This window comes from Amphiura filiformis, chromosome 5, assembly GCF_039555335.1.
Source record: "Amphiura filiformis chromosome 5, Afil_fr2py, whole genome shotgun sequence".
NCBI lineage: Eukaryota > Metazoa > Echinodermata > Ophiuroidea > Amphilepidida > Amphiuridae > Amphiura > Amphiura filiformis.
In genome coordinates, this window is record NC_092632.1 from 44,618,079 (window position 1) to 44,631,480 (window position 13,402).

Sequence of the window (13,402 nt, forward strand, 5' to 3'; positions counted from 1 at the left end):
TCCACATGCATGACAATTGACAAGAGTCAGATATCATCGAGCAAGTTTTTATGTGTCGTAAAATAGCAGCGCTGATTTATGTGCGCTATGTGACATCAGTATAATAGTGGTAAGCTTTTAAATCTAAAATCAGTATCCTTTTCCATGTTTTTTACAAAATTTTACTGTTTACTGTTAGAGGTATCTAGGTTAGACAAAAAGTATGTATTGAATTGGGCAAATTATTACTCACTGATAATTGAATAGATCTACTCAGTGGACGATTGGTTCAATTAATTTTACAAATTACAATGTCTATTCTCAGGACTATTGAATTTCCTCCTGAGCTATCAGAAAATATGGCTGAATAGCCTGGATGGCTATCAGGAAATGGGCCATCATTTCTATCCCTGTTTTTTGCATTTCATGTCATTGTTTTCATGGCAAAGTATAGGCTCTTTTTTTTTTTTTTTTTTGTTCATTTTAGTCTTTTCAACTAGTGCCCTCTCTAATAAAACATGCCTGGATCGCCAATCAAAGTTGACATATATGACTTTATTGCATTTCCTACTTCCTACCTGGCTATATTGGCTATGGCATTGTCAACTATACTATCAATAGCAAGCAATTACATCCTAATAACTCAGAATGAAAGGTTTCTGTTATTAAACTGGATGATATGGGACTATAGCGATATCTTCACTTGATTTATGAAACCACAAAACCTACTTGTTCTCTGCAATGTATTCAGCATAACATTCCCGATCACAATCAAATTCTTTCATAATGAAATAAGCCCTCGCAAAACACAATAGCACAGTTGATTTTCAAAACAATAATTGTGTTCATACTTCATAATTACCAAAGCAAGAAATCTCTCAAAAACTGTACTGACTACTGAGTCATGTGAATACTTGCCATTGTTGTAATTTTGTACCAAAACCATAATACACTACATTGTTAGTGAGGAAAAAAAATTAACCAGTGGGAATCGATCCAGGCTATAGATTTCCAGTCGAGAGATTATACCACTTGCCATTTCACCGACTCATGATTTACCATGGCGATTTAGGCAAATAATGATTATCTTTCCCTCAAGTGTTTCAGTGGTCAAGTTTATAATTATTAGAAGTGAGAGGGCCTGTATCACTAGGAGCCATAACATGCTCATCTATCAGGGTGCACTTCTTTAACCCTAATACATTTGTACATTCATTGAATGACCTTTGAAACTTTGGGTACAAAAACTCATACTCTTTAACTTGAGGTCAAATTTTGTCCTATTATAAGTTTAATTGAGATTATTGAACTATGCCATTGGGATGAGGCCATTGTGGTCCATACTTTCAGCCTTGAGGAACTCACTTTCAGTGTAATATGGACCATAGTGTATGCTTTTCCCTGGCAGGACATACACCCTGCCAGGGTGAAGCATATATAGCCCCTCTCACTTCTCAATAATTCAAAATCGTTATTTAGAATCGTAATTCATCCAATTTATTATCTCCCAAAATTGGTACCCTGTAAGACTAGAGCTACATTCTTACATTTGTTTGAGTTCATACCGGGGTTCATACCAACAAAGGGTACAAACTTACTTTACGCAGACAATTTTAGCTGCAATAAAACCAAACAGCAAATTAAAAAAAATTGGGCATATCTGAACACTTGTACATACTTTCATTAGCAGATTCCTGCTTTTCGATACTCTGAAGACTTTTGGCTCGTCTTTGTGCCCCCCTGCCATTAGTGTTGTGCTCCCATACATCTTCAGCGTCCCACATTGGGCGTGCCTTGAGTGGAGGTTGCCTCTCAGCATCTCGTCTCAGCTTCTGATTCTGTTTCAAAAGACAACAAAATAAACATTAATCATATGATTGATAGGAAGAAATATAGCACTGGAATACTAAAGAGTAGTTCACTCTCCACACATGAGGAGAGAGAGATATTTGCTTTCATAGCAATAGCAGTCTTCAGCTCATATTTTCCTCTACTCATCTTCAGCCTTGTGGAATTTACTTTCAGTGTAATATTGAAATTTGGTAAGTTGATTAGTGATGATTGGATGCGTTTTAGTAAATTTTTCAAGAGTAAATAAAAACATTAATAAAGACAACTCATTAAATGATAAGTTTGCACAAACATAAAAACAAACCAAAAGTGAAAAAGAAAACATGTTTGCACGACCATAACAAAACAGAACAAATTATGAAGTTCTAAAAATAAAAAAAAAGCAAAAGAACAGGGGTGTACCCCCAAATGCACAATGGCTTAGTATAATATGTTTTTAACATCATTAATAAGAGAGGGGTGACAAAATATTTTGATTATGGCTCATCTTACGGAATCATGCAATTATTTTTCACTTATTATCAGCTAAGTTATTCTACTGCTTCCAATAATAACACACATACATGTATGTAGCATCCCAGGGCTAGATGCACAGTTTGTTTATCTGCCAAATGCATGCACAATCATTTTCATTCCTATCTTTCTGAAAGTTTTTAATTTCTGCAGAATATCTGTCATTCTTTTTAATGTCAGTTTCAGGGAAATCTTTTACAATATTTATCCAACATTCCTGGTCAAGTTTCCTGTAGGTCAAGAAGTTTCCTTCTTTAGGTGTGGTTTAGCTTGTAAGCATTAAATTTGATTACCTGGGTGTTGTCTATGAGATGACAGAAAACAGTGGCTGTGTAGTCACAAAACACACTACAAATGTATGTTGCAGCAGTAGCATGCGTATTGTGTGTGTAAAGTATACGTAAGTTTTGTTCAATTTAGAATAAGGAGAGATTTCAGGATGCTAACTTAGTATTTGTGAAATAAAATAGTTTTTAGTTAAAAAACATAAAATTTAACTAAGAATGAAAATTTTTGTTTTTATTGTATAGAGTATTCCAAATATTTGTCCTGCCTATCCTTTATGACACAATAGACGATGGTAAGAACAAAAAATCCCATCGCTTATTTTCTAATTTTTTGTAACATAATTAAGTTATACATGTAGTTCATTCCCCCAACATACTAAGATTTTTGTGTTATTGACTCCTGCGGTATTGACTATATCCTGTATTCATCTCCCCCAACCATCTTCATCTTCGCTGACAACCCTGATTTCCCACACGTAAAAACACTTTGCTGTTTTAAGACTCTAATGAGGATTAGAACAGGCTGAATCGTGTAACCGCCTTAGGGTCTGTTTGAATCAAAGCAAGAGGAAACCTCAATAACCATCATCCCAATCAAAAATGACACGGTTAAAAAATATAATAGTGTCCTGTGGTTAATGCAAGAACTATATTGGTCGCTTCAATGCACTCCTCTATTTTTATTACTTTGAATCGTTATAATGCACGGTTGTTGTCATCGTTTTGTAGTCAAGCCCCTGAAGTCGGGTCCCAAGACAGTACGCCTTCTCGTTGTGCATTATGCATGACATGGGGTAAATGCTTGCAACCAGATGCTACATGTGATTGATGAACAGATTTGGGATGTATACGCATTTTTGCGTTTCAACAGGCCACTGAACCTATTTCAAATACGAAGGTTAAGAAGGTACATACGATACAGAATAACTTAATGTCCCACACGGTTTATTTGTGTGTAAAGCTTTGTTTTTAGTGTAAAATGTTGTGTGATGTAATGCTTTATAATGAATAATACAGGTGTTGGTAGGTTAACATTTTGTGTGAATTGAACTTCCATTTACAGATATTTCATTCACAATTATACTAATGGCCTTTCAACGTTTCTAAGGTGTTATATTACACATATTACTTTCAGAGGTTGATTAGTTAAAATCTGACATGCATGACTATTTTTCCAATCTTAATGTTACAGATGTCACTTTCATTTTTTTGATCTTCCACTTCAAATACGTTCAGCATATGGAAATTTTATCTTCACAAATCAGTTGAATAATATATTTACTTTCAGTCACTGACCCTACATGTACTGCCATTGGGACAGGGAAGGGGAAATTTTTTTCTTCCCCACCAGATCTAATACTAATACATAGTATGTACTTATATGGGGTGGCTGACTGGCTGAGCATCCATTGTGGATGGATGTTGGTTTTACTCTACCTTTAATAATTTGAAGGCACTTGTATCAGTTTTCCTGAGGACATACAATGTACGTACACCTTCCGCCCGAAGACCTAAACTGTATCCTAAAAAGTAATACACCACTATATATACGATACCATATGCAATCATATCATATACATGGTCTTGAGTCATACACACACATACCTGCGGGCTTCCTGCTCTATTCTTTTGAGGACTATGCGTTAAACACACCCATCATATTTTGGCAACACATCGCCAATTCCAGGACACACTTGCAAGTTTGGTGCCCTCGGAAAGGACCTAGTGATATGTGTATGTGCGTGTCAGACTGGCATGTGTGTGAAACAAAAGTGAATACTAAGTATGACTATGACCAACTCCTTTCATACATACTGGGTATGTGCCTAACTTTCTATGATTTAAAATTTGGACTTCTAAAGAGACTCACAAGTGATGGAAGATGTGATTGATCAGATCCCCATGGAGCCGATGCTCTCCTTTTCCACAATCCAAGTTGAAAATCACCCTGCATACTTTCCACCTGCACCATCTGTATAAACATACACTGTGTTCACAGCTCTGCAGATGCTTACTATTCTCTAGTAACAGTTATTCCACAAAGACTCATTCCAAGCAATTCCCAAGAACAGATAATTCCAGATAGAAAACTTAATCCTGATATATCCGGTAAAGTAGCACAGACTTTGATTGAAGTATCCATAATATGCTGACATTTTGAAGATGAACAACAGCATCCTTTCAATGAGTTTACAGAATGAACCATTGCTAACATTGCGTGACAAACTCGTACCGTAGATCTGTCATTGTAACAACAAACCTATGCAATATTACATGCGTATCCGCCCAGTTTCTTGGCAACTAATGAAATGAAATTTCTAATTGTAGAAATATCGGCATTTGCCGCAGGATCAAATCATCTGTCCTTGACACATGTTTTCCACTTACTGGTTTCCACGATGTATACAAATATGCATCTTGTGCACTGGCAAAAGCAAAAACGATCCTGACCCTGTTATTGAATTGATGCGAAAAACCTAGATTTTCTGAGAAACATTTCCTCTATTCAATGGCTGTTAATATTGCCTACCTGTCCAATGTAATATCTCATTAGTAAAATCCTCATTTTAGGTCTGCTCTTATCATGCCAGGTCAAAACAATACTTCCTATTGTTAGGAGTAAATGAAGCTTGACTCTTTTAATAGTGGCAGGCAGTAAATTAACAAGGAATGGAAATGTTTTTTGCCAATGGTTTGTACATAAATGTACCATCCATATTAATAACCAAGCCTGAAAAAATATAGATTGTAAAAAGCATGATACTAAACGCGTGACCACAAGAAACAATACATTGAATACAACATTTATATTATGCTTCATAATTTGAGACCTTTTTATTGTTACTTGATTTAAATTAATAATTGCATTGCGCAACCAGAAGCAACAGCCAGTTGGCATTTCTTCCGGTTTGAAAGACTAAACTTAGCAATCTCATCTATTTATAATTTTCTTTAAGTACGTAGCTAAAAGCCACATAGTGTGCACACATCCTTAGTCTTGCGCTCTCTGCACGTCTCACGTTTGTTGTTTTCAGAATTTGTACTTTTAAGGGGGTACTACACCCCTTGATAAATTTGTGACTAGTTTTGCATTTTTCTCAAAAACTAATAACACATTGGTAACCAAAGTTATGTATATAGGGGCAAGGAATCCAGTTACTACACTGGAATTTCAGTGCCTCAAGACAAGTAGTTATTGATTTATTGATCAAATAGTGGTTTCCCTCATTTTTGACTGTAACTCCACAACTGTTTTCTGTGTTGAAATAAAAATTTCCAGTGCAGTAGTTGTAGTCCTTGCCCCTATAATATGCATATCTTACTTGTCACCAATGCGCTATAATTTTTGGGGAAAAAGGCAAAAATAGGCACAAAATTGGCCAGGGGTGTAGTACCCCCTTAAAGGTCCGTAACCCGATTGACAGCATCATCCCCCCGATTTTTTTCATTGTTGATGAGGTTTTGGTATCACATAATAGATACTATTTTTCTCATTACTATCCTGAAATTTGACGCTCCAAGTCGATGTATTTCCGGAGAAATCACGAATCACATCGGTTTTTACAGGTTACCAGTTTGTAAACAATAAAAATTTCTTCGGATCATGGGAAGAGAAAAAAAGCGAACTACGCTAAGTGTAGTCTCGCGGCCAGACTGTATGTGGCTATCACGAGGATCGACGAGTGTCAGACCGACGCAAACTGGCTGTGTAGGAGACTACGCTAAGTGCTGAGGAGACGGTCCGCCGTATATAATTAAAACAATTCCTTGATTATTTCAGTTGGTGAAATAGCTCAATTGGCTAGCGCCGTTCTTTTACCCGAGAGGTACCCGGTTCAAAACCCGGTATCGGAAGGTTTTTTTCCTCTCCATTTTTAACCCAAACTTTTTTATATTCATTTGAAATGTACATATTGCAAGGGGAAATATATTTTGTTTCCTTTTTTTCTGAAACGGTACGAAAAAACAAAAAAAACAAAAAAAACAAAATATTTTCCGTTCAATACGGGCCGGGCATTGCAGCATGTCAGCATTCGTCATACGAACGGGAATTGTTGTTGTTGCATGCCTACCCAGAATGCAATTCACGTATACAAGGTATTGGATTGCAAATTTGGCTATTTATTCACATTTACGCTGAAAATGCTCTCGTTTTTTCACAAAGCAGCATAAAGGGGAGATATTTGATATTATTATGTAATTTTAAAGACAATCCATATCCAAAACCAATAGGGTTACCCCCTTTAATGGCTTGTCTCACGATAAAGGCTGGCTGAAATGTTGCAAAAACATTTCTTCAAAAAAGGCAGCTTTCAAACTTTAATATGCTTTTTAATTAAATTCATCAGGATATCTTAGACCTTTGTAACCTGTAGTTCTAGCTTTCAAGATGACCCTAACAAGCACTCTGATTGGAACTATGTTATCAACAGTCAACATTAAATGTATGTAAGAACCTTTAGTAGAGCTTCCAATTGGAGCTGAATTTAGCAGAAAGTACGAAAAAATTAGTTTGCAATCTTGTTATTAAATCAAGCTGCATTGTACTATTACATTAATTTCTTTTAAAATGTTATAAATATTTCAGTTTTAAAAGAGGCCTTTTAAAATAACTGTTGACATATAAATTCATCTTGCATTGTTTCAGTTCATCGTTCTTCAAAAATTAAAATTGATGACCAGCTGCACCATCTTTAGCCAAGGCATCCGTTTTAGTTCATCATTTCTGTAATTTATTCATACATGTATTTCTTTACACTGTACTCACATTTATTTACATTTTATTCAGATTTATAATTTTATTCATATTTATTTATGTCATTAATTCATATATATAATTCATATATTTACTCATATTTGTGCATATGTGTGTGTGATGCCAAAATGCTGTTTGCTACTGGCTTGGAAAAGATCTACATCAACCTTTCAAAACAATGATCAACACCATTACCATTCAATCAGTTCTATCAGGAAAAAACAGATTGAAAATGCAAATATGCAGAGGATCACAGCACCGGTAGCAAATCCTTCAAAAGCTGCATGTTGGGCCGTCTTTGTGCAGCCAAGAAACCGAAGAGAGCTCCAAGATATCATATCTAAACCCCAATCTAGACCAAAGTAATGCAACCTTTCCACTTCCTACACCAGGTATCCTTCATATGCCTTGTTTTTGATCTATCTTGAAATTTGGTTACTGGGTAACAAGATATTGGTTGCTATGGTAACGATTCTAGCAGACTAAAAGCTAATTCAGTTATCAGGTCGTGCATACACCATGAACTAACAACGGTGGCAGTGCTAGTCAAACCTACAAGTGGAGGTCTAACCGCTATATTTATTTAGCCCGGTGCCCCGGTACATTGTACATAAAAATACCATTTTAATATTTAATGTAAAAACACTTACATTTTTGCAGTCACTAAGTTATTTTGTGAAGCCAGGACATACTGAACATCCAACTCTAATTCATAAAATGGACGACAAATGACAGCAATCAAATTTTGTTACTAAGCTACACACAATACAAATTTTTAGCCCCCCCCCCTTTTATTTGGCAAAATTATATCACCCGGTATATTTTCTCCTAAAATTCTGTACTTGCAAATTTCTTGACGTCATTCTTTACCTCCACTTGTGTCAATACAACCTCTGATGCATCTTGCCATGCTTGCCTTGAAAAACAAGTTGATGTACGATGATGTCATAAAACATGAACAATAAAACATGAACAATAAAACGATTCTTTACATATTATTTTGCTGAATGTTTTGATAAGGAATAATGTTGCTATGTTTTCGTCTCAGATGTTCTGTATATTTAATATGTGTCACGGCCTTGCTTACATGTGGGCAAATAATGGTAAAGTACTCAAACATGAAGTAGTTTTGTTTTGTGTGCTTAAATTTAACAGAAGATCAAGTAATGTCACTTAAAGGTCCTTGACCCAAACGACAGCCTCGTCCCCCATTTTTCTTCATCAAAATTGAGTTGTTGGTACCAGAAGAAAGCTCATGTTTTTCTCATTTATCCCAGTGAAATTTAACGCCCCAAGATATTTTTTGTTTAAATGGTGTAAACAAAAATGTAGTGATTTGTGGTAACCACACCAGAAGTGCATATATATATCCTATGGGGCGTTACACATTTTTGCTACATAGGCCTATATCAAAACTGCAGAGCAATATAACTCAGAATTTGGAAACATATATTGTTTTAATGGTAGGTATCAATCTAAGATAGAAAACAGAACATGAAAAATCGGACCACACCACTTTAATAACTTTTGTCCCATGTACAGAAGCTCTAGCATAAACATCAAAATAATGGACTGTTTCAAAAAATTACCTTGACTTGAAATGAGATTAGGATTGAGATCTTTTTCTTGATTTTTTTTTACCAAATCTAATTCTGCAAATTGTCACCAAAATTAATCTAATTTTGTACCACTGAATTTTATTTATTTTACTTTTTTACCATGAGATGACTTGGCTAAGTTTGTTTTTATGTGATCCAAAAATTTGTAACAGCATTTAATATTTGGAGTCAAAAATCACATTGCCATCACATCTTGTTCTCCTTTTTTTACCAAATTACGGCAAAAAATCCTAGTATTTTTTTATACTGTGGGACTTCTTGGTGAAATTGGTTTCCTTGCTGCTCTACAATATATACGTATTACTGCTTTTTAATTAAAATAAAACAATTATAATGACCATTTATCAGACAATTTTATATAATTTATACTCTCATTCATATTTATTTACACCCATTGACCTCTAGAATAAAAGGCTCAGCAGTCACGCTTTTGTGATGGAAATTACGTTGTGTAGAGTATAAAAGACAGCTCCAGGGATATCAATAATGTGGACATTGGTATAATATTGATTCTCTATGACTGTCATCTCATTATGGCACAGTCTGAGGATATATGTATAAGGAGGAATGCGGATCCTAAATGGATCACCAGAAGATCTACTTAAATATTCATGAGGTAGACTGGGGGATACTTACTAGACCGGTCGCAGTCTAGCACCAAGTGCTACATGGAGAGGGGGAACTCCACTGATACATGTACATGTATAAAGCCTTTGTATCAGGAAACGGATACAAATTTCCAGTTTCTTATTTCTCGACCCAAAGGCTATGAGCAAAATTGTTTAATTGATTGTTGATACATTAAAAGGGGGCCTAACTTGTACAGTTATGTACACACATGGTACAATGTAGGCCCACTGAATCCATTGAAGGATTTTTTTGCAAAATATAAGGGCTATTATTTATTTTGGTACAATCTGTTAGGGGCTGTGCAATAATGGGTGACAGGTAAAATTTCCAAACGGCCAGTAGCGAAGCCCCCCTGACAAAAAAAGAAAGAAAAAAGGAGGGCAAAACAAAAATTCAGCCCCATCACAAAATTTTTGCATGCTACGCGCACACATTGTGCAAATATAGCCTTTTCCATCCTGATGATGGGCAAAAATAGTGTAAAATGCCATTGAATTTTTGCACGCTATGGACGCACATCGTCCCAATAAAGCTTTTTTTAACGCTCAAAGACATACAGTCTCTAGATGTATTGAACGATGCAACTGTAATTTTTTTCGTCTGTGCCCCAAAAATTTTATTTTGCCCCTCCTGATCAAAAAAGGTGGCTACGCCGCTGCAAACGGCTCGCCAAAAATTGCTTGTCCCCACTCTCAGTCTGCCAAAACTGCTTGCCCCCCCCTCTCGGCCTGCAAAAAAATCTTTGCCCCCCCTTGTACATGCCAAATTTTGGGGATCCCAAGTTGCAAACCTTATGGTCTACAATGTAGATACATTTGTACATGTTGCGAGCGAGTGCAGCGAGCAGGAAAATATTTAAATGATTCCTTATTGTTTTCCTAGAGCGAGTGCAGCGAGCAGGAAAATATTTAAATGATTCCTTATTGTTTTCCTAGAAGCCTTTTTATTTAAAAGGCTCCTTATGAATGTTTGCCAAATATCGCTTGCTCCCCCACCCGGCTTGCCAACAATTGCTTGCCCCCCCATTCAGGTCGCCAAAAATTTCTTACCCCCCTCCCACCAGGACTCATAATTAGTGCACAACCCCTTCAAAATAGCCATTGTATAAATCAAAATAGTCCCAAACAAAAATGTTTGGTAGACTCATAACCGGGGCGATCTTACCGTGCCGATGTTGATTAAGATACTTCTTGCATCGATCCCGAGATGCGGAAAAACCAATAGTCATTTTGTCCCACATAAATGAATAAATAACAAAACCCCGATCCCCGGTGGACTCACCCAAAAGGTGACGTCACACCATATGATCGCCCTTATCCGACTTGGGATCCCCTACTCGGACCAAACTTGTAGGGGGTGGCGGGGTCGGGATAATCAACATCGGAAAGGTAAGATCGCACCGGTTATGAGTCTACCAAACATTTTTGTTTGGGACTAGACTCAGTACACCGGTCGATCTTACCGTTTCCGATGTTGATTAAGATACTTCTTGCATCAACATCTGAAAGATCGATCTAGCAAGTAACCGACGGATGGAGGTACAAGATTGGTCAGCATCTGATCAGGGATCGGGAGCGGGTAACGCGATGGTTTTCGCGAGGTCAGAAAATATTTTCCCCAACGGTCGGGAAACAAAAAGACCACGCGATCACAGACATAAACCTCCTTACTTAATAAGTTTGGTGGTTAAGAATAGCGACACTGGTTCTTACCATGCTGAGTATTCTGTATAGTCTGAAAACCTGGTACCCGTACACCACCGTATTATGATCGCCCGAACAATGTCCCGGTAAACCTCCCGCCCGTCTCTGATTACTAACGTGGCGGAAGTATCGTAGAGAAGGGCGAAGGTGGCTTCCGGGACACCGCCTGCTAGATCTCCTCAAGGGACAACCGAACGGTATACCCAAGATGATGAGATAGCTCGTGTCGAGTGGGTCGTGGGACGCGAAACCTTCGCGATCCCCCGGACCCCACCAACACCTGGACCAGCCATCGCGACAGCGGCTGGACCGAAAGGCTCTGTAAGGGTGATGAATGCGGTCGTGAGTCCCTCGCAAGGCTTGTGTTCGGAAGAAATAGTGCTGCAGCGCCTTATCGGACACCCCAGCCTAGCTTTGGCTTCAGCCGAACCTTGCCCAACCCTGGGGATTGGAGAGGGGCGAATGTCGGTATGCACCGCGCCCGTTCAGTAGTCACGAGAACAGAGCGCCCGAAACAGTGTCGCTCCAGTGTTTGTGAACACGGAAGCTAACCTCGAGACCGTGTGCAACTCAGCACCGCCGTCCCGAAGCCAACGCCAAACCGGAAAGCCATCTTGAGAGTTACGTATTTAAGCGTCGCTTTTGGACGGAAGGTCAAAAGGTGACCCTTAAAGTAATCTAAGACTGTGTTGGGATCCCTTAGGAGGATCACTTTCCTTTTTAGGTAGACACTGTTGAACATACCGTCGGGCGTAGACTAATAAGGTAACCATCGGCTATGATAGTCGACCCGTCCTCAAACCTCGGTGAATGGAGAGGACAGCTGACTTATAGTTGGCCCCAGTGGCCCGCTGAAGTCGTGCTTGGAACTTTTCTGTCAGAAACTCCGGAACTAGCAGCACAGAGGCTCTAGCGGGAGCGCTATTTGTCTCATTGCACCAAGCGTAGTATGGAGCCAGACTCTGGCTATACGTCACGGAGGGTAGACTTCCGTCTAGCCCGGCGATGAGAAAAACAGCTTCTGATGAAAAGTATCCTCCGCTGCGTGTTCCCTGGTAAGGGCCATGCAGCTAACTGCAGGTGCTCTAGTGATAGACTGGGTACCTCCGCCCGGGCATCCGGAGTAGATCTGGTACTCGGGAGTGCCAGCGGCCTTGCCGCTAGCAGAATGACAATGCAGTCTTCCCACCCGATCTTGGCCACCACCCTCATGAGTAGTGAGATCGAAGGGACTGCATAAGCTGTCATCCCTCCCCAGTCTATGGACAGAGCGTCCACGGTGAATGCTTGGGGGTCCGCGACCCTTGAGCAGTACACCGGCAGTGGATGACTGCGCTGAGATGCGAACAGATCTTTCGAGGGTGGTACATCCCTTGAAGATCGTCTGAGCGACCTCTGCGAGCAAGGGACCATTCTGCTGGTCCCGACACCCTTCCTCGTGACAGATTGTGCGCGAGGATGCTGGTGACGCCAGCGATGTGTATCGCTCTCATCGTAATCTGCCTGAACTTGCACCACCCTATCAGGTGTCGTGCATGCAGGCTCAATCGTGGTGGCCCGGAGTCCCCTTGTCTGTTGGGGTAGGCTACCACGGTTGTGTTATCCGTCAGGACAACGGTATGTGATTCCACGATCACCTCCTCGTAAGCGAGGGAGGTTGATGTGAAACTCTGTCTCTATGGCCCCCATAGGCCCGAGACGGAGTCTCCGTGGATGTGGACCCCCCAGCCCCGTTTTGACGCTATGGTCGGCACTACGTGACATACCGGGGGTGCAGGAAACCTGACACCCTGGGTCAAATTGGGCTGATGGGTCCACCACCAGAGTTCCTCTCGCGCGATCTCCGACAACGGAACCGCGAGGGATATTGGTGACGACTGGGCCTGCAAGCAGGCTAGAAGGTGTAGTTGGGTAAGCCTAACGCGAGAAACGGCAGTACAGTGCGAGGTCTACCATACTGGCCATTAGGCCTCCCACCGTCATCCATGCCACAGCGGGTTTTGCCCGAGACTCGGCCAAGAGTCAGGCACACCGCACCATGTTCGCCACCCGCTCGGGCGACGG

At 39.5% G+C, this 13,402-nt stretch overlaps 1 protein-coding gene across 1 annotated transcript in view; it reads right to left on the reverse strand.

The window, feature by feature from the left end:
* LOC140152224 (TOG array regulator of axonemal microtubules protein 1-like) overlaps positions 1 to 13,402 on the reverse strand; it is a 102,305-nt gene that overhangs the window by 67,978 nt on the left and 20,925 nt on the right. Inside the window, exon 2 of the mRNA XM_072174526.1 lies at positions 1,658 to 1,817. Coding sequence (XP_072030627.1) covers positions 1,658 to 1,817 — 160 coding nt within the window. The remainder of the gene's footprint in view (positions 1 to 1,657; positions 1,818 to 13,402) is intronic.